At 44.4% G+C, this 27594-nt stretch overlaps 1 protein-coding gene across 12 annotated transcripts in view; it reads right to left on the reverse strand.

Moving 5' to 3' along the window:
* Window positions 1-27594, reverse strand: part of TSPAN9 (tetraspanin 9) — an 828427-nt gene that overhangs the window by 23396 nt on the left and 777437 nt on the right. For all 12 annotated transcript variants that reach the window (XM_085652565.1, XM_085652573.1, XM_085652568.1 and 9 more), the window contains one exon: window positions 25088-25162. In XM_085652565.1, coding sequence (XP_085508691.1) covers window positions 25088-25162 — 75 coding nt within the window. The remainder of the gene's footprint in view (window positions 1-25087; window positions 25163-27594) is intronic.

Raw genomic sequence — 27594 nt, forward strand, 5'->3', positions numbered from 1 at the left:
CCAAAGGCATTGGCCTGCTGATGATTAAGATGATGGATTCTACACCACTCCACACATTTCTCCCAGCATCCAGAGTAAATGGATATCCTTGAAGAATGTCTGGCTGCCAGGATGACACCCGCTACTTGAGGCAAGAAACCAAAGGACCTCAGCTGCTGCCACTCAATCTCCACACATGGAGGAGTAGGTTACAGACATTTGGTTGTAGAACCCTCCTCTATTGTTGAGACAGAGGTTCACCCGAAGAGGCAGAGGTATCATATTCAGGCTTAAGAGATGTGGGTACCACACCCAGTCCAGGGTTATTAAGCTAACTTGTGCCTCTTCAGTCTAATTTTCTTCAAAACCCGATACAGGTGAGGTAATGGTTTAAATGTGTACAGGTGTCCCACTGTAAATGAAATGCATTTCCCAGTGACTCCCCTGGCAGGAATATGGTGGGAAACAGATTTAGCTAAGGTATTCCCCATTATTTGAAGATGTCTTTTGCCACTTATGAATGGATATACTATTTGTGGACCACCAACCGCCTCCTGCTCAGTTTGCCCGCTCTGTCGTTCAGGGACCCTGCCAGGTGGTTGTCCACCAGTATGATCTGTTGCTGGTCCAGCCATCTCCACAGACGCAAGGCCTACTGGCACAAGATCCGAGAGCTCATTCCACCATGGTTGTTGCAGTACCTCATAGTGGTTGTGGTCTCCATGAGGACCTGCAGCAGCCTCTCATTGATGGGCAGCAGCAAGGCTTTCAGGGCCAACTGGATTGCAAAAGCATTTAGAGATTGATCTGATGGCGATACCCTGGAGACCAGAGGCCTCTGATCTCAATCACCCCCAGATGCTCCACCGGACCCCAGTGATGGATCTGAAGGAAGAGTGGCCCGCTGCAATTCAGGTTGTTGTTCATCTTCCACCACCGACGATCCTGAGCTGTATCAAGAGGGATCTGGAGGGAATCAGAGAGGCAGTTCCAGTGCCAAACCAACAGAAACCGGCAGCTCTAGTGCAGGGCCTGCATATGCCAACTGGCATATGGAACAAGAAGGATGCATGAAGTTCAGAGTCCAAGAAGCCTCAGAACCATCCTTACAACGTCCCAGGACTGAGCTCCAACATCAGATCATATCCTGAATTTCCAAGGTTCACTGAGAAAGTGGAAAGGCCTATGAAAGCTTCGGAATCCAGGATAGGCCCTATGAAGGGAAGTCTCTGAATTGGTCTCAGGTAGGACTTCAGCTCAATGATGGAAATCCACAAGAAGGTCAAGAAAGTAGCCTTTGTCCGGAGGAGGTTTGTGATTGACAGCAGCAAACCCGCTCTGAGCACCCAGTCATTGAGGTACGTTAATTCATGCATTCCTTCTCTTTGAAGATGAGCTGCAACCTGCGAGGGGCAGTCTGTGCCTGGGGAGGGCCCACTGGCACAAGTACAGCTGGAGTCCCTTGCAACTCCGAAAGGCACACCAGAGGGAGCCTGCAGCATCTAAAAGATCTGCAGGATGGCATCCTTAAAGTCTGAAGTTTGCGGACTACAGGCCAGAAAATTCAGTGCGCACCAAGATCAACTGTGGTGCCAAACAAGATTTAGAAGATGCTGGAAACATGGAGCACCTTGAATGTCACCTTTGTGGCTTTTTATCTGATTTTGAGTAGCAGGATGGGGTCAAGTACTACTTGGCTTTTGACTTTCCTGAAGCAAGATGGACTTTGCATGGAACTGGCCTTGGCCAAGAGCAGCTTTGCAACTCAAGGCCACTTTCTGAAACATGAGGCCACTTCTTCAAGCATGAACTCTTATGCTCAGCGCCAAAGATTTTGCCTCCAAATCGCTTATCGCCTTTGGGCGCATGATAGCATACTTCTCACCCGACTGAGTAGCTCAGGCATGGAAGGCATACGTCCTGCAGATCTGCAACCAACATCTACTTCCTGAAGTCATGGTATGGCTTTAATCCAGTTGTCTTTGGGGTAGGCGTCATCCCTAGCACACTCTCTGAATGATGTTCAAGTCGTCGGAGAACTAACAAAGCTGGAAGTGGAGCTCAAGTGCACAAAGAAAGGAATGGATGTCAGTGCACAGGGGTGGAGCCTAAATGTGGGCTTTGTCACTCCTAGGGTGGTACGAGATTGCAGCGGACTCACTTGCGTCACCTGTCGACACACAGGAGTGGTTACTAGGAGAAGTTTAGGGATCCAGTCTGCTGCATGGGATACTCTAAAGGTGGGGAATCTGCAGTTACAAGAACCTCTCAGAAAGCCTCCTGTGTGCAGCAGAGGAGCAGCGGGTGGAATTACGTGAAGTACACGTGGCTCTTAAAATGCCCTGGTGACATTCAGTTTTGTCACTACCTTTGCAACCTCTGAGCCAAAAATCACAAAGGTGGACCCAAAGGTGGCACAGATCAATCAAGTGGCATCAGTGCCACGCATTGCAAGTTATCAAAGCGGCGTGTGTCCTCAAACCTAAACAGGCAATAGCAAATTATAGCTACTCAATTTTGCTAAAAATGTTACACAATAGTTATTTTTGCTTGTGAGCTTTTTCAGTCTCTTGTTTTTAGCCACCGTTATTACCGGCGCCATCTGGCCTGTTTCTTCCAAGCATGTGTTGTGTGTGAATCTTGCCAACACACACTGACAGCAGCTGTACTTTCCGCGCGCCATCAGATCACTTGAGACTACCAATTGATTAGGTTCCTTCTGATGCTGGGCTGTCTCAGCCTTTTCCCTGGCATTGGCCTTGCTTGCTGTAATGGCATCACACAGGCGCAGCCCTATTGTGTCTTCCAAGTCAATATGCGAGCAGGCGCAACACAGTTTTTAAACAAGCACAACTACATCCCACACTTCGGAAGGCAAAGTGATCTAAATAAACTATTTTGTGTTCGCAAGGTATGACAGCACATATGAAGATTCAATGAGCATTTTAAAAGCATTGGCAAAAATACTTACATCGAAAACATATGTAGTAATAAAAACAATGGCATCGCAGTGAAGTGAAATTGAGACAAATGGGAAATTTAAAGTAACACTTTATTAGAAAGTTACATTTGAAACATATGCAAATGTGTCTGTTAAGTCTTGCAGCACCATTTTTCAAGAACCGAACGCAATTTGAAAGCTCTAATGTTTCTACTTTCAACGACAAGCCACATTTTTCATATTAACTACCATTACTGCTACTACATCGTAGCTACACCAAACTACAAAAACACACTATCTTGAATGCTGTCCTAAACATGATGATTGGACAGACCAGGCCACCTGTCATTCTAGGCCTTCTTGGAGTTCTCAACGCAATCGACCGGTGAATCTCCCGAGATCGACCCATCCTTCAAATTGTTTGAAATCATATATAAAAACGATTTGGCTATTGGGTGGGTATTTAAACACACCTTTTCTTCACCAAGCACCTCGAGCTAAAGCAGAACTAAGGAGAAAATAAGAGAGGCGTGGAGAGAACGGATACCAATGTAGACAAATGCGGAGTAAAGTGCCCAGACGCCTCTGCGGCACATTAGCCTCGCTCTGGATCCGGCTCTGCACAGCAATGGAACATAGCGAACTAAGGGCTTCACTAAACACGAATTAATTTCCATCAGCTGCTGGAATCCACTGAATATATTTGTTTTAAGTACTTTAAACTCATTACCAAATTACAGTGAGTTATGGCCAGTGTAACTGGGTCTGTCAAGCTCGGATAGCGGTGAGGAATGGCTACAGCAACGCAATTACGGGCATTAGCACCAATGCGAGGAGCCGCTGTTTATGTTTGCATTTCTTTTTTGTGTCAGGACTGCGCACCTACTACCAAGCGCCGACCTCCAGAGTCGGCCAACCGGTGCAGCTCGTGTTTGCTGCTGGGTGTATCTTTTTACCAGGCTGCCCTGCATCTGTGTGCGCCAGGAGCGTCCAGGGCCTTCCTTCGCCACACTTTCCACCGACAGATATTTAAGGGAGTCTGGAGTCTATAAAACTTTACCGCAGTCTTCCGTACTTGAGCATTGAATCAGCGGGCTCGTGCCACCTGTGCCACGCGCCTGCATAGATCTAGAGGGCTGCAGACAGCCAGGCCCTCGTTACTTACCGCCACCGTGAGTGGAGGGCAGCCCAAACAGGCAACAGGGACAGGTTCAACCGGAAAAGATGAAAAGATGACCACGTGAACGTCTTGGCACTGTTGCAAGTAAACAGGAGGTGGGGCAAGAAATAGCGGGCTCGTACAATAGTGACATGTGGAAAAGGGTACACGCGCTCACAAGGCCTTTATTTGCGGGAGGAACGGAGGCCTTCCGAACTACAATCCCTCACATGGCAGCTGGTCTATGATACAAAGCCCTGTGAGTAGTTTAGGGTGTGACAAACATTTACGTCAAGTGGAGGAAGGAGGTAGATGAGGCAAGAGACATTAGAACAGACACATCATTTATAAATGCTATTAGTAAGTAGCATTAGGAAGAGCTATTTCACTTATCGCCAAGTCCACACCACACGCAGATGGCTACACACGTTGACAACGTGTAAGACTATTGTAGACTTAGTTTCAGCGGTGTGAGTAAGAGTAAGACTCAAGGTTGAGGAGACAATTTGACAGGAGGTTTGAAAGCTGGCAGGGAGGAAGGGACCGTATGGTCAGCCGGGAGGGAGTGGCCTTGGGGTCAGCCGGGAAGGAGCGGCCTTGAGGTCAGCCGGGAAGGAGCGGCCTTGAGGTCAGCCGGGAGGGAGTGGCCTTGAGGTCCGCCAGGTAGGAGCGGCCTTGGGGTCAGCCGGGAGGAAGTGGCCTTGGGGTCAACCAGGAGGGAGTGGCCTTGGGGTCAGCCGGGAAGGAGCGGCCTTGAGGTCAGCCGGGAAGGAGCGGCCTTGAGGTCAGCCGGGAAGGAGTGGCCTTGAGGTCAGCCGGGAGGGAGTGGCCTTGAGGTCAGCCGGGAGGGAGCGGCCTTGGGGTCAGCTGGGAGGGAGTGGCCTTGGGGTCAGCAGGGAGGACGAGACCTTGGGGCCAAGGATCAAGGAGGAATGAATGAGGGAAAGAGGGGTGGGTTGAGCACAATATGAGGTGAAGGTTAGCACAGTGCAGTGAAGAAGGAAGTTGGTGGGAGATGGAGTCAGCAAGACAGAGATCGGATAAATCATGTGTGGTATTGAATTATAAACCGGGGACTATCAATGTGGGAAAGAGGTAACTAGCCTGTATGTCATCTGTACTGAAAAGTAGAAAGATGACACAGAGTATTATAAAGTATACACATTTAAAAGTGGAGTACTTTGTTTCAGGACTCAGCGAAACATTTAGGAGACTCGTGAGCCGGTTGTGGTCGTTTAACCATGTTAAGTAGCTGGAAAATGGCAGCTGTTGTAGATCCAAACAACTCTAGGTGCATCCCAAAGAGAACAGCGCTACCATTTTTCTGGCTATTCGGGTAAGAGTATCAATAGTATGAGGTCGTTGTGGTCAAGCGTATTTCGTCAAAATATGCCGGTAAGAGAGTATATTATTTTGAATGACGTCAGTATGAAAAATCTTAAGGCCATGTCGTGGCGATGGGTCCCATACAACGGGAAGTTTGAGGCTGTAGTTTGGGAGTGACCAATAGAAAGGAGAAGATTGTTGGTACATCATCAGCAAATCAGTGCCATGCGAATCTGAAGGAGAGAATGGCACCAACAGAAGCGGTGCACAGTGAGATAAGCACTAGACGCAGGACAGAACCCGGCCATGATGCGCACAGGAAAAGGGATGGGCCAGGGAAGGGCAGAGGGATATGGACAAGAGCTGAGAGAGGTAGGAGGAGAACCAATCTAATGCAGCACGGCTACACGAAGCAAGAGAAACAAGTAGGATCATGCGATTGATGGTGAATGTGAAGAACCTACATGGGGTGTGGTGAGGAAGTGATGAAGGTGAATCAGAGGACCAGCAAATGTGTAGGTGAAAAAGGGGAAGGGTGACTGCCAGGAGTGGGGAGTGTGACTCTAATCCTGTTTTGTATGGAAGTACATGGAAAATCACAGCTGACAGTCTTTATAGGATAATAGTTTTCTAAGGGGGTGTTGTCAGGAATTTAGATGTTAATTTGGAAGGGTTAGCCATACCAACTTAATTTAACATGATCTGGTCAGTCAAAAACCTGGCAATTGAAGAATTTATGCTCCGCCCTTGTTGCAGGCAATTCCCCAGAGCAATGCATGTTAAGTTTAATCAGCACCCACAACTTGAAAGTCAAGAAAGCAACACAATAAAATCAGGAGACCAATTTACTAGATTCTGGAGTGGGGCTGAGAGGCAGACTGGTTCCAAACTAGTTTCCCCTTAGGCAGCACATTTTTATAAAGTTAAGTTTCCACTAAAGTTATCAAAAATAGTTTTACTATTGCATTAGATTTTTGAAACTATAATGAACTGTGAACATCTGGGATTACTTTCAAAGTGGAAACCGCTTTGAAGAAATTATTCATCGTGAGGGCATACCCTTTTCAATATGCAGTATGATACATTTTGATATAGTAGGGACCTGATGCAGTGGGCTAACAAGGCACACTTTGGGGTGACTGATCGAATACATAAAAATATATTTTCTTAAATGGCAAAGACACTTTTATGTGTGATTTTAAACTGCAGCCAGTCAGAATGGTGCTCCTGGCAGCCACATATTTTTTCAACGTGTATGTAAGTGGTGTAAATATATGACATTTAATTTCAACTTACAACGGCATTACTTGAAAGTTATACACACCAGTTAGGTGGGGAAAAAATTCAGTACCATTTTAGGGTAATATTAGGGTCGGTGAAGATACATGGTGGCATTGGAGGTCAGCATCACAGAACAAACACCTAATACAACCAAAAGTGGATGATAAACCAGGGGAGATCAAGAAGGAAAAATGGTTTTCCCTGCAAATGTGAAGTGAAATGATCATGTGGGAGACCTGTGAGGAGTGTCCCAGACTGTCTTTGTTAGGGTTTGAAAATACTGTGATTTAGTCTCATTGAGAGTAACATGGAGCGAGTTTCATGCCAGTTTGCATAACTGAAGTTGGGGTAGGGGAGTGCTTTCCTCCATGTGTAAAGTCAGATATACAGAACAGTCGTGATGAAGTGGACTAACGGTGGTGTATGAGCCTGGGAAGGGGAGAAGCTGCTTGAAAGGCCTAGAGGAGGTGAGGTAGTAGGCTTTACATTCAGAGCGTAGCGTGGCGTGGCATTGAGGGGTTAGAAGGAATTACTAATAGAAATATCTCTGTCATAGTATCTGAAGAACTGTCCCTTTTTATTCAAAAACATAAAAAGTAATGGTTGCAGAACAGTATGATGCCTTAAGTTCACGTTCGTATCTACAGCAAGACTAAATAGAGTTCATAATTTTAATAGCACATGTGCTATGTGATCTTGAGTCAAAGGTGTTTTTGAATTTCAGGGTACTGCCTTATAGTTTATGATGCAATGTGCAAGGTATCTTGTGTTTTTAGGTCTCGCTTAACAGTGTGCATGTGCTGTTGTTGTGAGGGGTACTGTAAACAGTAAAGGGGAGAGGACTAGGCCCAACTTCTAGGGCAGACGACCTCGGAGCTGGGGAACCAGTTTCAAGTCTCGGCAGGTACTCACAACATCCTGTGATTCTGGGCAAATCACGTAATCTCCCCGTGTCTAACAAAAATGAATGTGTCCTCAAGTAACGCAACTGGTGCTTGTGTAAAGCGCTCTGATACCCGATACCTTTGGGTCAAGTTCGCACTATATAAAACTCCGTTAAAAAAATACATTTAAAAAAAGGGCTTGGAGCTTACCCATTACTTGCTATTTGCTGGCTTGTCATTCTTTTTAGCGGCCTCCTAATTGGTCGACATATGCCTCACGTCACTTCCTTTTATTTCTCTGGAGCATGGACCGATAACTAATTGATTTAGTTTTATGTGTGTTATTTTGCTGTCCATCCACTGCTTGAGCTGTAATTCTTTTTAGCTGCCTCCTAATTGGTTACCATATGCCTCACGTCACTTCCTTTTATTTCTCTGGAGCATGGACCTCACGTCACTTCCTTTTATTTCTCTGGAGCATGGACCGAGAACTAATTGATTTAGTTTTATGTTTTGCTGTCCATCCACTGCTTGAGCTGTAATTCTGGGTACCTTTTTCTTCATCCTTTCCTGATCAGCATTTTTTTTTTTGTTGGAATACGGAAATTTCTCTCACGGCAGCAATCAAATGCCACAGACTGTTAAAGCAGTTCATGGCTTTGTTTTACCATCCAGTGCTTTCTTTTACCTACACCTTTTGGTTGCTTATAACTTCTGTCCCATTCCTTGTAAAAAGTGCAGGTTTGTTTGTTTTCACCTTAATTTATTTTGAAATTCGGTGTTTCCTTTCCTTTTACAGTAATAAACCAATGTCATGGACTCTTAAAGCAGTCCAAGTGACTGCATGTGTTTGTTGGCTGCATTTGTTGGCTTTTTAAAGTGCCTCAATTTTGGCCAGCGCTGCAGGTAATCCATTTCTCCTTAAATTTGTGTCCTCATTCTTATATGTATTCCACCTAGTCTCTGCGCATACAAAGTATGTTCCTGTTTAAAGCTCTTCAGTTTTGTGCAGTGCAGAAACAACTTTATTTCTCCTTAAAACCTAGGGTAACGCCCTCTACACGGGGATCTGCATCAACCTCCTCCAAAGACTTCAGACCACACAGAACGCCACCGCCAAACTCATCCTTGACCTCCCCCATCGAACACCATCACTCCCCACCTCAGAAAGCTCCACTGACTCCCCATACATCAAAGATGCCAATTCAAGATGCTGATCTACGCATGGCATCCTTTATGTATAGGGAGACAGTGGAGTCTTCTGAGGTGGGTGGTGGTGTGTGGTCGACGGGGGGGCGGATCAAAGATGAGTCTTGGGGTGGCGATCTGAATGGTCTGAAGTCTTTGGACGAGGTTGGTGGAGACCCCTGTGTAGAGTGTGTTACTGTAGTCAAGTCTACTGAAGCAAGGACCCGCCCACATCACTCAGCTTCTTCCATTACTCAAGACCGCTACGTTCTGTGTCCCTCTCACTCGCCTACACACCCCGCATCTACCGCAGAAGAAGTGGAGGACGCTCCTTCTCCTACTTGGCAGCCAAGAGCTGGAACAACCTTCCTCTGCAACTAGGGACCTCCCCCTCTCCAGTGAAATTCGGAAGGGCACTGAAGACCAGGCTATTCGACTGAGACCTTCATTCCCAGCACCTTAATAGCCCACTGCCTGGATACCCCACGGGGTGACTAGCCGCGCTATACAAATCTATTGATTGAGGAGAGCTGAACCATAATGATGTAGCTTAATAGCTGAATAAATTTCCTTTAAAAACAAAAGCAACGAGAACAACAAGCTGCACAGCTTTTTGGTGAATTATTTGGGTACATTTTACAAAATAACTTTACAAATACCTTTGAATAAAATTGGGCAAAGATGACATATGTAAAATTAAGAACACTGCGCCTAACGTTAAGTGGAGGGTCCATGCAGGTTTCTACATTGGCCTAGGCAAGTCATTTTGCTTCGTCAAAATGTCCATCTGTTGTCCTGTCCTTATATATGACTATGTGGTCAAGATTCTAGGGAACAGCAGGAGAAAGGACACTGCTTCTGGTGAGGCATGTTTAGCAACAGACATATGTTGAACAAAGGAGACAGATTTTGCAGAAGACATGAATTGGATTATTACAATGACTTCAGAGCGAGGTTTTGAATGACTACACTGGTCAATAAAACAAAAGCGCAGGTAAGTCCAACTCCAAAAGATGTTTGCATAGAAAGTAGTATTTATGTCTATGAAAAGATCACGCAGGTGCCTGGCCTTAAGTAGCAATGCAAATGGTTATAATGTGAATAAACTTCCTAATTCAATGAGACTGAGCGTCTGAAGGACACATTAATGACCATACAAAGCATACAATGCACAGTGTCGTCAACGTAGTGTACGTGGTAGGTGTGTATGGGTCCGTCTCCCTGGAACGCAGGCCGGAGTGAAAGGAATAAACGTAGGACATCCATAAGGGCAGGCTGAAGAGGATGGAAGCTGATAGGTCTGCAATGATGCAGAAACAAATGGAGAACCGGTATTTATTGGTAGCTGCAGCTTATAAAACTGGGAACAGGCCCAGAGGTCAGCGAAGGAGCCGCTGAAGAGGAGTGAACCGGTGCATTAATATTCTTATGTCAAGTTAAAATGGGCGTGGAAGAGCTGGGGTCAAGCCATGCTCAGAAATGAAACCTAAGAAGCAGCCACTTTTCATGACGGCCAAGAGCTTTCAGCAAAGAAGGCCACTGCCAAAGAAGGAGCTGCTGGGGTCGCTGCCAAGTCTGTAAGAGACTGTGGGAAATACTAATCAAGGACAGGTCAGAGATTCATAACTTACAGATAACTTAACGGTAGATGAAAAACAAAAGAAGCTCAGAGACCGCTCATGCGACCAAGCAGGGACTCAAGGGTCGGCCAGCTCTTTGTCGTCTCTCTACATTGCTGGGCCTTGAAGACGGATTTAGCAGAAACGTACAATACTGAAGAACATACAAAGATGAAGCCGAAAGAAATGCTGCATACTCTTAAGCATCAAGTAATGGCATTTCCCAACAAATGTTAACATTCTCAATTATTATTTTTGCACTATATGTTCAGTCAGGTTGAATATGTATTGTGTGAAAGTGCCCGTGCGGGAAACAGCTCCTACGGTTGGGAGCTAAAGAGCATGAAAGCTGGTCACAGTGCTGTTGATAGAGCCCAGCATGAACTGTTCCTCAGATGCCGATACTCTGGATACAAATAAATACACTGCAAACCTCAACAGCAAGCCTTGGGCAGTAGAAGTGCCCTTGCAAGGATCACAAGGCCCTCATGATCTGGAGACCTTTTTAGGCCTTCTGATTTACACCAGGGTTCTCACTGCTCCTCTCCGATGCAGGGTACTGGTGTAACAATGGACGTCTTCCATAAATCCCTCTGCTGAACAATAACTATGCACCAATACAGTGAACCGCTTTATGCAAAATGGTAGCACTCACATGTGTAGCAATAGGACTTCAGCAGCCCATGACATGAGGCATAAGCAGGAAAGTTGGGGAACTCTGCTTTCTCCTTTGGGACTAACCTCTCTAGGACGCATGGGCCAGCGGCACAGGCAAATCATTAGAGAGAACCCAGAATCAAACACCGGTCTGCCTCACCCTGAAGAAATCGAAACATATCGAGACTGCCACAAAATGCTGTCATGAAGTCACTGAATTTGCTTCCAGTCACATACTGGATCATGCCGAAAATTGACGGCAGCATGTATTGTCCCAAACCTGCTGTAGGTTCCCTGAGAGAGTGGGAAGGTCACAATGATTTTGACTGCCACACGTCATACACTTTTTTCCCATTCAACTGTCCTCTACCTGCATCTGTGAACTAATATAATAATATGAGTACAGCCAAGTTTTAAAGCCTTGTGGAATGTGAGCAAATTCTTTGGCGAGCGGGGAGCTCAGGTTAGACAGTTCTAGTGCATGGGCGCCGCCACTGAGTGGCCTGGATGAAGAGCCCTCCTTTTGGAATCTGTAGCATGCATTGGGCAGGTGCTATGAAGCAATACCGAGGGTGATACCAAGTAAAACGAGGGGAGTGAGGGGGTATATAGGGCTTAATGCACTCGGCACATTGATTTTAATAAAATCGTCTGATGTGCAGTCACTGGAGTGCATTAAGGGCTGGAGTGCTGAGATCTCTCTCGATAAGCCAAATATCATTTGAGCTGCCACATTCTGAGCTGATTGAAGTTTATCTAGTAAGGCATTAGGAAGTTTGAAATAGCCGATATTGCAATAATGAAGCTGTGTTGAAGTAAGAACATTCATGAGCACAACCGTAGGCGGATTTGAGAATAAGTGAATAATCCGGAGAAGGACTCCCAAGAAGGGAAAGCTACAAATTAACAACTGTATTAATCTGAGTGGAAATACTTAATTTAGAAGCCATCTTTATCCCTAATTTGTTGTGCAGTCTGTTGGATTTGGGGGATTCCCGAAGGGTTGAGACTAAGATCGGTGAATATCCAGATGCTTCCGCGCTTAGTCCCTCCCAATCTACCCCTCCAGTTGCACACGCGTTTGCACTTTGCTCGACATGTGCTGCCCCATGATTCTCATTGCACACACAGAGACCAAGGGGAACTCGGCATCTAAAAGAGTGTAATGTCACTCTATGGGCATTTGTTCTTTTGTCGTTCAGTGTACAATTGACTAAGAAGGCTGCTCTGAAATACCATTTTGGTGTTAGGATGGAGCACCACGTAGTCAATATCAGACAGGTTAATGCCTCTATTGCAGTTTTGATTATGGGCGAATTCCGAGCAAGAAGGATAGTGTAAAATGGTAATATGTGAGTTAAAGAATAATCCCTTAAATGGACAAGAAAATATCGCATATTTGTTGCTGCCACAAACGTAATGGCACGTTTCACACAGACCACGCCTAGATTTAGATATAACTGAGATGTTATGTTTTTTAAGAGAAAGAGCATTATTTGAGTTTTATTTACCTTACTGCTGAGTGCGTTTCAAGTGAGCGGGCTTTGAATTTCAAAAGATTTGACCTTATGTTTGATTGACTAAATGTGGGTTGATGGGCTGATTAGGAATGGCAAGACTTTAGAATAATGTATGGGGTCTCGGTTCTGGAGATATGCCAGACCTCATCCATGAATCTAAGATCTAACCATTCCTAATCAATGTGTCAATAATAAATTGGCAGATCCATTCTCTTAGAGCATTCTGGCCATGGCAGACTTCAAACATCCCCATCCCTTACCTGATCAACTCCACATTCACTATGTGGACACTGTCAGTCGGGTCCTGCTCACAGAGCCCATCAACAAGATGGCGGTTACTAGGCAAGGCCAGTTGCTTTTCAGCTCCACGAGGCAGTGTTAGCACTGACACCTACAGGGACCACCAGGAGCATTCTGCACATAGTGTACCCACCCCCCATCATCAGTAATATCAACTCTTCTGAACTGGTCATGCTGCTCACCCAATCGTTTATACTGTAACGATGGACTCCGACAACTATCTGAATCTCAATTTGAGGACTATGCACCTGTGTGCCAGTATGTTGCACACCCTCCACCAGATGTACAAGACAGAAGGGATGAAGGGCATAAGAAGGCAAGATCACTTGATCTGATGCTCTGGCCTTACACTGCCTGCGGTAATTCTCATAATCACACCTGACTTACCTAGTTCCACTTATCTGATGCTTCCAGACTCGTAAAGTAGTCACCTATGTGATTAAATCCACTCTGGGAATGTTATCAACTTGAGGGCCACCTGAGTATTAATACTACTACCCTGGTCATCAATACCAAGGTTGATGTTCTATCCCAATTGAAGCCAATAAAAGTGCATTATCTCAAAGGTAGGTTAACTTGAGCCCTTCTGGGAGGCTGTTAGTATAGATGCGCCCTGATCTTAGACTTTGAACCAGTAAGCGGTGCTCTGCAAAACGCCTTGGTGATGACAAACACATGAACTGTCCAAAGGAGGAATCTTTTTGAACACCAATGCTTATTGCTACTCACCACTATCTGCAGTACTCACAGCTAATGCTGTGCAGATACAAGAGCCCCCTGGCACTCTGAAGTGACTCAGAAAACAATAGTACTCTAAAGGTGAATGAATGAATATACATATTGGAGAATACCTTGGTTCAATCACTTTTGAGGCTACCCCTACAACTTTACACACCACACTCTCTCTGAATGCTGCAAAAGTCTGTATACCTTCAGAGCGCAGTGTTACGGTGTCATGATGTGGTCCGAATATACCAAAAAGAGAAAGCTTGGTAATCTACAAGATAATATAATAAGTCTTATCTTCCACTTCTCACTCTTGCCTTACTTCTCCCAATGTTTACATTTGTTCTGAACACTTCATCTAGTCTCATCTGCACATCCACCGGTCACTTGATTCCGTACACCTGCTCACTCACTGTGTGCACCAACCCCTTCTGTGGGCTTCCCATCAGCTCAGCTCAATTGATATAAGGGCCCTTTAAATGACACAATAGAAAATCATATAGGCATCTATGATATTGGAGACATTCTGACCTTAACTAGGACTTATCAGTTCAAGTTCCCATGCCCAATCACTCTCACTTCCACAGAGCGAGGAAAGTATACGTTCTTCACAGTTTTCTGGTCGCCTTATTATGAGGAAGATGGCATGAGATTGTGCTGACCCTGGCTCCTTTGTGTGGCTGGCTGATGTTGGATGTAGAGTCATTGCCTTTGATGGAGCACAGTTGTGGTTCTACAGATTGTGCGCCAGAGGCTGCTGCAACCTCAAAATAGCTTATAATGGTCCAACCAGCTGATCTTCCTGGGTGTTTAATTATCTGTTGTACCGCCCACATTCCGAAATATAAACTGTAAATCTGCAGTCTAGGTACAAAAATGGTATTCTATCAAGCCAGTCAACTGGATCGGTCCTAAACCTTTACAAACTACTTTAACCTCTTCAGCGCTGCGCGGATTCCCGCGCAGTGCTGAAAGATCTGAGCGCGGGCGGGGCCATGACGGAACGGTTCCGTCATAAGCACAGCCCAACCGGCGTGCATGACGGAACCGTTCCGTCATCGGCATCGAAGAGGTTAAAAATCGGTGTTCTGTTTGAGTGAGGTTTCTATCTACCCCTAAAATGAGGAAATGTAGATTTGGGGGGTGGTGATCCTCCTCAAACCTAATGGTTAAAAATGGAAACATAACCTCTCTTCTTGCAAACCTTCACATATCATTTGACGTTCTATAAACTCTTAAAGAAGCACCTTTTTTAGGTCTCGCTGAGCCAGCGCATGCGCTGCTCTGCGAGAAATTTAGTGTGTGGGTTTTCAAAGTGCTGCCACAGGCTTTTGGTGGCCTAGCGCTTGCGTTCAGCCACCATCTGCCTCCCTTCCAGCGCGATCACTGCTACGCGCGCACCACTCGCGTGCTTACCACAGAGCGCGTCCTCGCGATCACTTCTGCTTTCACCGTGATCGCGATCACTTTCATGGCCGCGCGGCTGTTACTTTTACGGCAGCGCGGCCAATGCTTGTTTATTTAGTCGCTAGAATTTGCCTCGTTAGGTCCACTGGCCATAGGTAGTCTACGTCTGAAACAGCCACGCGCCACCTCTGGATCCCTTAGAAGCCCTGTAAAATTGGTCAGCTGCGATTTCCGACAGGGAACACACAAATACTTCTGACAATAATTAATGTGCTTAAAACGAAACCCAAAACGAACATATAATCAAAAAGCTGACATTAAGGGCAATGTGACAAATTTAAAACTTTCAAAAGGCAACATTAATAATATTGTGACGTGCTTAAAAATCGTAGCTGCCACTCCAGTGTTATTTCACACAACTGGGGTCCTGTATCACTTCACCGGCCTGTGTGTCATCAAACACCTTCAGGTTACCTGAAATCAGGGAAGCATTAGGCAATTGCCACTTCTTCGTGAAGTGGGATATACGCAATCAGAAAGCTTCCCCAGTACTAGGGCATCTTGACCTTTCACAGACCCTTCGCCCGACTCATGGCTCTGGCCACTCTCAGCAGCACGTTTGTTTATCTCTGGAAGTCAAGGCTGCGCCCGCCCCCAGCACCGACCTTTGGTCTCTCCCGAGACTGGGTGCCTGCTAGTGTTTAAGAACAGGTCGAGAGGTATTTACACACCCTCAGTGAGGCATGTATGCCTGTCACATGCACATGACTAACACTGCTCGAACTAGTGCCCAGATGGGATTTACAAACGTCAAACCGGCATTCCTGGGTTTGAATTTTTGTTGCACTTAAAACGGTTTACCTCATTCTTTTAAGTGTTCCGTACAACACCAACACCGTGTAGCACTGCAGAACGGTACTGATAGCAGAAAATGCCCACAGCGGACCAGGGTTGTCGTGTGGCAGCCGAGTGTCAAGAAAAGTGTCAAGCAAAGTGCATGCATCACTGTTACGCTTAAATAATAAATATGACATTAGTTCTGCCCTTTGCGGCGCTGCAAATAACAGGTTATATTATTTCCCAATGAAACAGTGCTCAATTTACCCACCTCGAAAGGATGGAAATCTAAGCCTGCTCTGCTGGGATTCTAACTCGAGGCATTAGTGTCTCTGGAAATGTCCGCGCTGACTCACTGGAGTGGGGACATGATTAAGACTGGGAATTTCCTTAGCTTTTTTTCGACCCTTAGATTTCAGCAAGTCTTCACCTGGTTAAATCTGAAGGAGGGGTTTCAGACTTTACCCCACTGATAACTTCGCACTAGTTTTAATTGCGATCCCTATGCAAATACGGCTTTATGTGGGAGCACAATTTACTAGGCCCCTCATAAGCAGGTGAGCCACCCTCCTGGCTTTAATGTAGTCGTGATTAGCATATATTCACAGATTTCACCGAGCCTGCTCACTTCAAAATCGATCTGTGGCTCCTAGCAGGCTCAATAATTCTTGGACTTCACTTTACTCCGGCAGCCTCCCAGCATTCCTATTCCATTGAGACAGTCTGTCTCTGCTGTCACTACTCTTAAACTTTCTGCGCTCTTGAACGATTTGTTTACCACATCCCCTTTGTCTCATTTCCTATTTTTGACCCACCATTCTATGCCTCTCAGCACTCCTGTCCGCCCTCCTCCAAAAAGGACCATTCCCCGCTACCTAGCGACCAAACGGAAGCTATCAGAAGGCACCAGACCATCGCAAGCTGCTGAAGCTATGTTGTTAGAGGCTCCGACCTTTAACAAGCATTGGCATAGCCAATATGTCTCGCCTTTGGGACCTTAAAAGTGTTTAGTTATGCAGCACAATACCCTTAGTGCACCAACATCAAGTGTTGCATGGCTAAACACTTATAAGGTCCCAAAGGTGAGACCTATTGGCTATGCCAATGCTTGTTTTAATAGCCATGTGCCAGTTCACTCTGATGCAGCCCTGCTTTCCTAGCACCTGGACGTCTGTATGGGTAATTGTGCACTCTCATAAAAGGCTCCTGCTATCAGGTGCTGCATGGGTCAATAGGGTGTAGATGCAGGACCTCCTCTGAGGCCTCCTCATTGGTTTCAATGTCTGTTACCTTAAAAAAAAAGAGCCCTCCCACACACTGTTATTCCAGTACAGAGTAGTCAACCATGGATCTACTTTCTTCCCTCTAGGCCAGGGTTCTCCAAAGTCGGTCCTGGACGGCCGGATCCATGCCAGATTTTTAAGATAACTACATTTATCTAAATCAGGATATGCTAAAAATCAGGCATGGATCCGGTCCTCCAGGATCGACTTTGGAGAACCCTGGCCTACGCAGTAAATTTTCTGGCAACCACGACTCCTTAACAGGAAGTGGGAGGACCTAACGTCATGTTGATGGACTACATTGTGTGATGTTCTCTGCTCTTAGGTCTAAATACCGGATTCTGAGGCAGTGTTCTAAAGCTGCCTCACAGGCTGTGGCACAGTGCGAGTTAGATAAGAGTAGTCCAGGCGTATGGTTCCACTGCCAAAACTAAGCAAGCATTCTAAACGGTGAACTGGACGATTGAAACTGCTCTATGGCAGAAAGTGATACTGTTACCCAGAACCTAAAGTATAATTTTTGGTGTGGAAGAGATGCGACTTCTTTGGAGCACCTTGCACACATATGAACTTGAAAGAATGTCGCCACATTGGCAGCGTGTGTTCCACATCATGTGTGAAATGATGCAGATGACATCAAAAGTGATACTGTTAAGCTAAATGTATAGATCCATAAACCAAGCTCAGAAAGAACGTGGCAGGCACACTTTTGGGTAAAATGGACCCTAGTGGAGAGGGTGAGGGAGGAGGACGTATTACCTGTAATATTCCTGAGATCTGAGCTAATGGATTAGAACCTCAAATCTGGAATGCGCTGTTTTGATTGGACGCTGTTCTTTTTTTGGACAATGCTATTGTTATGAGACTGACAATTGGAAAATTGTCCTCTAAGGACAGCAGAATCACATCAGTGACTATTATTTTTTCTAGATTGTAATTAAGCAAGAAATGCCGGTAGCAGGGGGAGTGAATGAAAAGTGCACCAAACGCCACATTCTGGTTTGACAACAACAATAACTGTCAACAAAAAAGACTATAACTGAACCCCTAGCCAAGCCTGGTAGCTAGTGATTCAGTGATCCAGGACCCAAGGCAATGTTGCAATGCAAAATGATGTCCCCCTGCAGAATGTGAAGGGCCCCGATTCTCCCATATCTCACAGATAAACATTGGTCTTGTGCTGAATGGGAGCCCTCTGAAGGGATGTGGGCAGTGCTTAATTTGATTAAAAAAATGTATTCCCAGGGCCCTCGTCAGGAGGCAACTTGCGCTACCTATTGCCCCTGCCAGCGCTGCCAATGACAGTGCCAACACAACTACTGACCATCACACCCTCTTAGTGTGACAATTTGTGCTATTCCAGACCCCTTAAGGCTTGGTCAGCAGGTACCACGGGCTCAAATTAAGAACTGGATGTGGGTTCCCCTGTGCAGCAGAAGCTGCAGGGGTCTGTGTTACGCCCCTGAACAAAGGCCACCACACACTACCTGGACGTAACTGGCTGTTGCATGGCAATGTTGGGGCAGACAAGATGCTGAAATACAGCCGGTATATGTGAGTACTGCGGAATGTTGATTGATATTAAAATATTTACCTGTATTATTGTTTGCTTAATATTGATAAGCTGCTGGAGAAAGACTTAGGGGGTGGTTTGACTTTTATCCTTCACGGATAACCCTCAGTGAAGGCTATGAAGTGGTATAGAGATCAGGCGGACGGTAAAGCCCATACTGCAGCTGGCTAGGCCTGCCTTGAAAGCGGCAAAGACAGGGTAAGAAGAAAGGATGCTCTCGATCGAAGCTTTGCGGGTCCAACAAAGTGCGAAGAGAACCCACCAGGAAGGAGACGAGGTAGGGAAAGGCTTGGGATGCTTGGAGGGCGACTGAAGAACATGGGATAGAATGAAATAGCGACAAGAGAAGAAAGATGGGATTTTGGGCGGATGGTAAGGAACAGAAAGACTTGTCACCAAAGACACGAGTCAAGAGAGCAGCCTCAGGGGTGTGTCAAGAGGAGAGAAAACTGAAAGAAGATTAAAGTTAAAAAAGGACATAACAAAAAAGGGGAGGAATTACATTCATCAGCGTCAATAAAATGCAACTGTAATCTGGCAAACACGATCTCTAACGAAATGACCTGAATATTCGCTGTAAAGCGACAAACCTCCCAAGGTGACCTTCGGACATTTGTACCAGACTGCTTTAGGCTATAGCAAATGGCCAGTTCTCCAAGTAGTTTTTTCTTTTGTGATTTTAACCAGGAAAACATGCAGAATTTAATGCCATACCGCAGCAGGGTATCCTATGTCATTTAGGGCAGAATTATCATGGAAACATCTGAGTATTTACAGCCAGCACATTGCCTTGTGAATATGCCCTTTCCTGCCAACTCCATTAGCTTTAATGAGGCAGAACGCCTTTTGATGAATTTGCACAGTCCAATGTCTTGCAAAGCGACATTAGTTGAACATGGCCAGTGTTGTATTCAGTGTCTCCAGCCATCAGTCAGTTGATTGTCCCGCGGAAAATAGAGGACAGTTCAGACACTCTCTTTGTGTCCATCTATTACGCCAGACATTATTTGCAATTTTAAGGTCCAGATGGAGTACGCGGATGTGCTTGTTACACAGCCTGTGCCAGGCTGATACCGGCGCCACACTGCAATCTCTCGTTACACAGCAGGAATGATGATGACAGCTTACTTGATACAATAGCACTATGCATCAGGTCCCACAGCCCTGTGGTAAATCATGAGACGCTTACTGCATGCTATGATTCTTCACACGCGCAAACCTCAGTGCAGGATCTGTTCTAAACAATGAACAAATGCAGTACCGCGCATCCCGCCAGGCACTGTAAACGATAAGTACCTATGGAACCATTAGAGGCCTTCTGCGCGGCCATTTTGTACTGGTAATGCAGAGTCATGCAATTGAACAATATGGCTACACCGGAAGCCCCAGACCCTGTCAATCTGAAGCCACCCGTTGATTGATTGATGCCAGATGGCATCCACGTGGCAAAGCTGGTACTTTAAAGCCACCACCCTTGATCATGAAGTTACTCATATATCCAAAAAACACAATTAATTATTTATAATTGAGACTGAAATGGGATTAAATATGGATGCAGGGACAGGCATGAAGAAGCACCAATTATTGATCTTTACGGAACAAAACCAGATCATCGCATCACATTGTTGCTTGACATGCAGCCATGCCACAACTAAATCTACATGTAACAGGGGTCCTGCTACTAATAGTTAAGCGGGTGCAGTAGCATCAAGACCCAGAGATCTAAAGGGCCCAATATACCCTAATTATTACTCTCCTGCTACCAAAAAGGGCCATTTTCTGTGCTTGCCGTGGGGCCAGTGGCACCCCTGCCAAGCCACTGACAAGTTATACATCTTATTGCTTCATGTGAGAAGAATACATTCAATCAATCAATATTACTTTATTGCGGCTATTTCAGCCATAAAAGTACAGATTTTTTTTTTACAGCATTAAAAAAAACATACTCCGATCAAGTAAAAAAGGGATAGTATCAACAGGGTTGTATATACATAGTTATAGATGCCAGGGCTTCAGGAGGGCAGAATAAAAGATACTTTATCGTTGTTAGTAATAGTTACAAATAGGAATTTAATACTATAAATTAATATAAAAACATTAAAATATCATTAAGCCATTCCTCGTTGGTAGTATCTTCGATTGCTAGTGTGGCCAGTGGGAAGAGCTTGATCTATTTCACGTGTAATAGTTACAACAGAAGCATTGGGCTCTATAATTGTAGCAAAATAGAATATCGATGTTAACTATTTTGTACTTTTAACAGATACTTTCTTTTAATCCACATGGCCAGAAAGGAATTTCGAAATTGCAACAACAAAAAGTGGATTCATATCAGATTTGAGAATTCTATAAAATTGGCCAAATTTTTGCAGAGTTGTAGGATCCATTTAGACCTAGACTGTTTATATGCCGGACAAAAAAATAATACATGAATCTCTGATTCCTCCTCCCTGCGACATCCAGGACAAAGGCTAGGCAGGTCCCCTAACCACTTATTTGTTTTCACCAGAAGTGGAAGGGTTCCATACCTAAATTGGAGGAACAGCTTCTTGGCTAGCACTGGCTGTATTATGTGTAACACCTGCTCAAACTGGTAATCTAGCTTCAAATCCAGGAAGGCATAGGTTAGACTATTTGCTCTAATAGCCCCAATTAGTTTATTCAGCTGGTACTCTTTCAATGATCTTGCCAAACAGTTTTTGGAAGTAGTTAGACACGATTCTTCCGGTGCATCCCATAGATGCCCCCTACCCATTTCGCGCAAAGAGTCCCTCACAAAAGACAACCAGGGTATACCTCTAACAGCGCCCGGTATAAGCATTACCACTTTGAGTTCCTCCCTGTAGTGTCTCAGCTCAGGCGTGCTCCATAGTTGACGCCAGTAAAGCAATGGGCGACTCGAAATCAGATCCACCACTGGGCGGATACCCAAGTCCATTCTCAAAGGAACTAGCAGGGTACTTACTGGAAGCGCCGTGATTTGCCTAATGAACTTATTTTCAGTTAGGGTCAATGCATGCTTTGGGCAATGTCCCCAGAGTTCTGCCCCGTATAGTGAAGCCGACCGCGCTTGCACTCTATATATTTCAAGCGGGGGACTTATGATCTTTTGGGTACAACTATTCTGAACTTTCAATATACCACCTATTGATTGGATTAGTTTCAGGTTCGCCCTGTCAATTTGGGTACCCCAACCCATTTTGTCGTTTAGGGAGACACCCAGGTATTCAAAGGTCTGGACCCGCTCTAGCGGTATATTATTGAAATTGGGAACAGGGAAGTTAGTATGTGCTGAATTAAAAGCCATATATTTAGTTTTAGTTATATTAACCACAAGATTCCTTTTTTTGCAGAACTCACTAAATTAATTTAATAATCGTTGCATCCCCATCGGGGACTTCGAGAGGAGCGGTATCGTCCGCAAACATTAGTGCAGGAAACTTGCGGGACGACAATTTGGGCGAATCCAGATCCTTTGCGGCCAAGAGGTCATTAACTAGGCCGTTTAGGAAGAGGGAGAAAAGAGTAGGAGCAAGAACGCAGACTTGCCTCACCCCCTTACCAACAGGGAAGGGGGCTGTCAGTTGACCATTCTTGCCAAATCGGACTCTGGCATATGTGCCCTCGTGGAGGCGTTTGAATTGGAGACATAAGTAGGGTGGAACTCCCATGTCCAGCAGGATCTTCCACAGCTGGTCACGGTCAACCAGGTCAAACGCAGATTTTAAGTCCACGAAGGTAAGGTATAAAGTCCCTTTTTCCAAGACCATATGTTTCCAGTATATTAGCTGCAGTCTAAATAGCTGGTCAATTGTTGAGATCTTGACTCTAAAGCCTGCTTGCAGCGGGGTCAGGACATCCGAATCTTCAATTCAATCCTGCAATCTCGCCAGCAAAACCTTCCCAAAGATTTTTTGGGACACATCTATAAGACTAATAGGACTATAGTTTGCTGGTTCGATCGGCGATCCCTTTTTAAAAATTTGAACCATCTCAGCGCCAGCCCATGTTGCTGGTGCAGGTAGGCCATACAAAATTGCATTAAATAGTGCTAATAAGTTTGGGGCCCAAACTACTTGTTCACTTTTATATAAATCCCCGGGAATTCTATCCAGTCCGGGGGCTTTATTTGGCTGGAGTTTCGCGAGGGCAGAGGTAACCTCGCTCATAGTGCATAGGGGAATATCACAGACGGACTCAGGAGTGGAGGGGCAGGGCAACAGCTTCACCGCACTTACATCGTTAAGGGGACTGGAGTAAAGTTCCTTAAAGTGCTGGTGCCATATATCCTCATCGATGTTAGGATCAATGACAGTCCTACCTTCAGCTTGGCCATGGTGGACCAAATTCCAAAAACTTCTACTGTCTTTTAGCTCCAAAGCCATCTTAATGTTTGACCATCTCTCGGTTTCCCACTCTGCCTTTGCACTTGCTGTAATTTTTAAAAAAAGAAACCTGGCATCCTGAATATTCTTGCTATCGAGTTCAACAAAAGTTGTTTTGCCTCTTTACAACTCTTATTAAACCATGATGTTCTATCCCTTAGAAGTTTAGGTTTATTATTAATAAAAACATCACTAGAAAAAAAAACCAGAGAGAGCCTGTACCATCTCTTGATGGATTCTCCCGGCATTGCTGGCACTATTTGGAATAGGAAAGTGTTGCGCTTCAAGACTGGCCTGATCTAGAAGGGGTATAATAGTTGCGTACAATTTGGGCAGTGCATCCCTCGAGTGGATAATTTTTGTCCATCTGATTTGCCTCCCTCCATTGACCACCGCAAATTTATTTGAGTTAGGCATTTCGGGATTTTGATCATGGAACCCCACCTGAAACTTTAATGTTAGAACAAGGGGGTCATGGTCACTCTCATTGCGAATTTCAATACCAAAATTCAGCACACTATGCCAGAGAATACATTCATAAACAACACAAAAATCGGTAAGGTAAGTTCTATGTAATAAAAACAAAATGTTATGGAGCACAATTTTAGGACACACCTCAACAGAAATATTTTACAGGTGTAAGGTCCAAACAGGTCGTTCTTCTAAGAGGGGACCACTCCAGGACTGTAGCGCCCAACATACCTGTCAAAAAATTATACAACACACAAGCACAACAATCCAGACTCTGGTCTGCCTTAAACAAAAGACTTGTGAAAATGCACATTCAAGACAGCTCACAGCGCTTCAAAGCCATACCACTGAAAGAAATGCACTATACTAATGCTAGAGGTACACATAACCATGACTTCTCACAGTCTTCGGCAAAGTAGTTTGTTTGTATATAGAAAGGAGGGCCACTATTCGAACTTTCAAGGTCTCGGGCTGTCTGCAAAACGATGAACCCCATGATGAGCTACTGGCAAAGCAAGGTCACAATAGGTGAAAATGCAAACAAGGAAACTGGTCCCCACATTTTCGAGGCTGGTTGTAGAAAAACAACTATCAACTGGGTTGAATTGTGCCCATCAGCCCCCTGGTGCCATAGCTAAGCTTCTGTCATGTGTCCAATCTGTAAGTTATTTCAGATGATGCCAAGATATGAAAACATTGGGAACATATCACAAAGGTTTGAAAGAGAGCAAGACAATGCATGTAGCAAATGGAAACCCAAACTGAAAAGAGGCTCCCTGTATGCACCACGCGCCAGTGAGGTCTCATCAGAGAGTCATACTCGGCTCTGCAGGCAAACCTGACAGATCAGCAAGGACAGGTTGAAGAAGGTTCAGAGACGGGATCCTGGAATGGTCCACAGATCCAACAACAAAATCCTTTGAGGTGGAGCTCAAAAATGAAATTATGTGATTTTTTAGGAAAGGAGCGAGAGTGGCAGTCAGTTTGTTGAAGGGAAGAAACAGAGGGCCGAAGGGCTGTCTTTTTCAACAGGATCTTTTCCTAGCACTAGAATTCATGACATGACATTTGACCAGGGCTGACTGGTGCTTCATGAGAAAACTAGGACATGTGTGTGTGAATGCAGAAATGCAAAGGAGCGACCTTCGGCAAGAAGTAATGGATTTCAAGAAAGGACCTGGCATCGACATAATGATTCAATGGTATTGAGAAAATAGGGGAAAGGCCAGAGACTGTGTTTGATTTGTGAGTCAAGAACAGACACAGTACAGTGAGTCTGGACGACTGGGAGTTATATCTACATTTTCAATGTGTCTTTCTGAAAAATATGGAAAAATTATGTTATTTTATAACTTAAAACATATCTTCGCCCTTTACACATAAGGTGAGGCACTGGTAGCCCAAGTCTGCTGAAGATCTTATAAACATGTGTGACTACATAGGACCTAGGCTGCTGGCACGCTCTGAATAAAACATATCTGACGGGCAGAAGAACGCATGCAAAACATGACGTGTGACTTTCAGACAAAACGTATACCCATCCCACCTTACCTTGTCCATGTAGACAAAGAATAGAATGAGAAGTATCAGCTCCACCAAAAGAATGATCAGCAGGATGATGAAAAACTGAAAGAGAGGAAAGCGAGAGTCTAGTGATCTGGTCCAACAGTCCTGCAGTCTCCGAGACCTGCGATGCTTGCTATTTTCAGGAGTCTTCTTGCACTACTCACACAATACTGCCCAGACTCCATAACCACTGGACAGGTTAGAGCCACGCAGCGAGCGTGTGCTAGAAAGGTATGCTCGGTTAAACTGAGAGAAGCCATCTGAGCATAAGCGGAGGCTGCACGTAGCACACAGTGTACTGGTGCTTAGTGGCACGGGGTCACCATATGAAAGTACACTCCTCCCAACCAATCTATCTCTGGCCCCTATACCTCCCTGTGCAGAGACAATCACAAAATGAGAGTGGTCATTGGCGGTGCATCTAGGTTTACCACAACACTTTATATGTGTGTTGCGTTATGGCAAAGTGACATATTGGAATAAAACATTTTCTCGTTATTCAAAATATAGGATTGATTTTTTGTAACTCAGCAATTTAAATGAAACAATATTATTAACTATTTAGAACATTGTCTAAGAACTACTTTTTTAAGATGCACAAAGTTGAAATACCACCCTTTCTATTTTATTTACCTTTACCTATGTGAATTACAAAACACAACTATAACCATATGGGAATACATATACCTATATCATTTTGAAAAACACTTATTTCATCCTATTGAGCTTTCAGTAAGAAATTTAATACATTCAAATATAGTGTTACTGGTGCCGTCTTGGACTTTGCCTATTTGAATTAATACATCACACTGTATGAAACATACATTAACTACCACTAATGATCCAACATTTGATTCTATCAACATCCTTCATTATTGAAAGTGATTCTGCATGGCTTTGAAATTATCAACTCAAGCTGGTGATGAGGTAGAGGAAATTCTCCATCTTAGTCACTTTAATGTTAAGGGCACAGTTTAGAAAGAATGTGTCTAGTTAACAGTATGACTTTTTAGGTTTATGTCCTCGGTGTGATATCTCTGCCTGAAAACCATCAATGGTGGTAAATGGACTGTATTCATAAATACAGATGAACACATACTGCAAAAGTCAAATACATAGAAAACGACGGTTATCTACAGATCAGATACAGATACTTACACAATTTAGCCTCGTAAATTTCCTTATTTGATGTAGTAACAAACTGCAATGCAGGTACCCATAACAAATTGGAAACCAGTAATTACCATCTCATTGAACATTTTGTTCCTTAGTTAATGTTATAGTATGGAACATAAGAGGTTAAGTTGGGTAACTATTAAATACAGAGATCATTTATTGATCCCATAAGTTAAAAACTATAAGAAATGATAATACAGCAAGCCTCCTTAAAACTAGTGTTGTTTTTTAACATCCAAAAAGGAAAATTTGAGGTTAAATTGTGCAACTTTTAAATATGGGGATTTTTATTATATTCATGAAGTTAAAAACTTGAAAAAAAATAAGCATCTCTGAGAATTTAGTTGTTTATCTCACAGGCCCATTTCTGCGGCGGTGAATGCCTAGTTTTACATGCATGATACCATTGTTTGTTGGTCATGATTACTTGCTCTTCCAACACTGTTGTGCTCTCCAATGTTTTTCTTGTTGCATCTTTTCTGCGGTATTAAGCTGTGATTTTGACAAACTGCTCAGTGTATAGTTTTTTACTAAGTATGGGTATGGACTGTGTTAATTTGAAATGCATAAAAAGACGAGTGGCCTCTCAGTGCTTCGATGCACCTGGGGGTCTAGTCTGTGCTGTAGGATAAGTAACATTAATAGAGCATACCCCTGTTAAAATGTAATGGGCCTCAGGCTGATTTTTTTTAACATTTGATGAATTTTGATGACATATCGTCACCTGTCTGGAGTGGATCTTACCGCAGACATTCAGGCTCCCAGCCCCCATGCAAGAGAGACATTGCATTGGATGATGGCGTCCGCCATGATACAAAGTGCTCTCTTAGGACCCTGGGGATAACAGAAATCTACAACATTGAAGTATTGCCGCAGTTGGCGAAATAAATTACGTCATCCTCTTTTAGTCTATTTTTGACAAAGCCCATACAGTTGTTTCTGTAGGGCAAGCAATTAATGCACAACTCATACCCAGGTCGTCAGAAGTGAGAATGCTGTTGTGTGTGTGAGAGAATGCAGAGAAAATTAAGAAACCCCCCAGAAATAGCTCCACTTTTCCTGCCAATAAAGGTTAAACAGATTAGTTGAACAGTAGGAATGGTATAATTGGTTAATGAGCCATTTGTCTATTCATAACTGCTACAAATAGAGGAATGAAATGCAAGGCTAATTACACTCAACGCATTACACTGCAGATTTTCCAACAGATTAAGTTTGGCATTAGAAACACCCCTTTAGTGAAGCCTTGCTAAACGGACTAATTGGTTTACTTACACATCTGTAAGTTTAGCTATAAGTAGTCAAGCTCGAAACAC

Source organism: Triturus cristatus, chromosome 4_1, assembly GCF_964204655.1.
Source record: "Triturus cristatus chromosome 4_1, aTriCri1.1, whole genome shotgun sequence".
Lineage (NCBI taxonomy): Eukaryota > Metazoa > Chordata > Amphibia > Caudata > Salamandridae > Triturus > Triturus cristatus.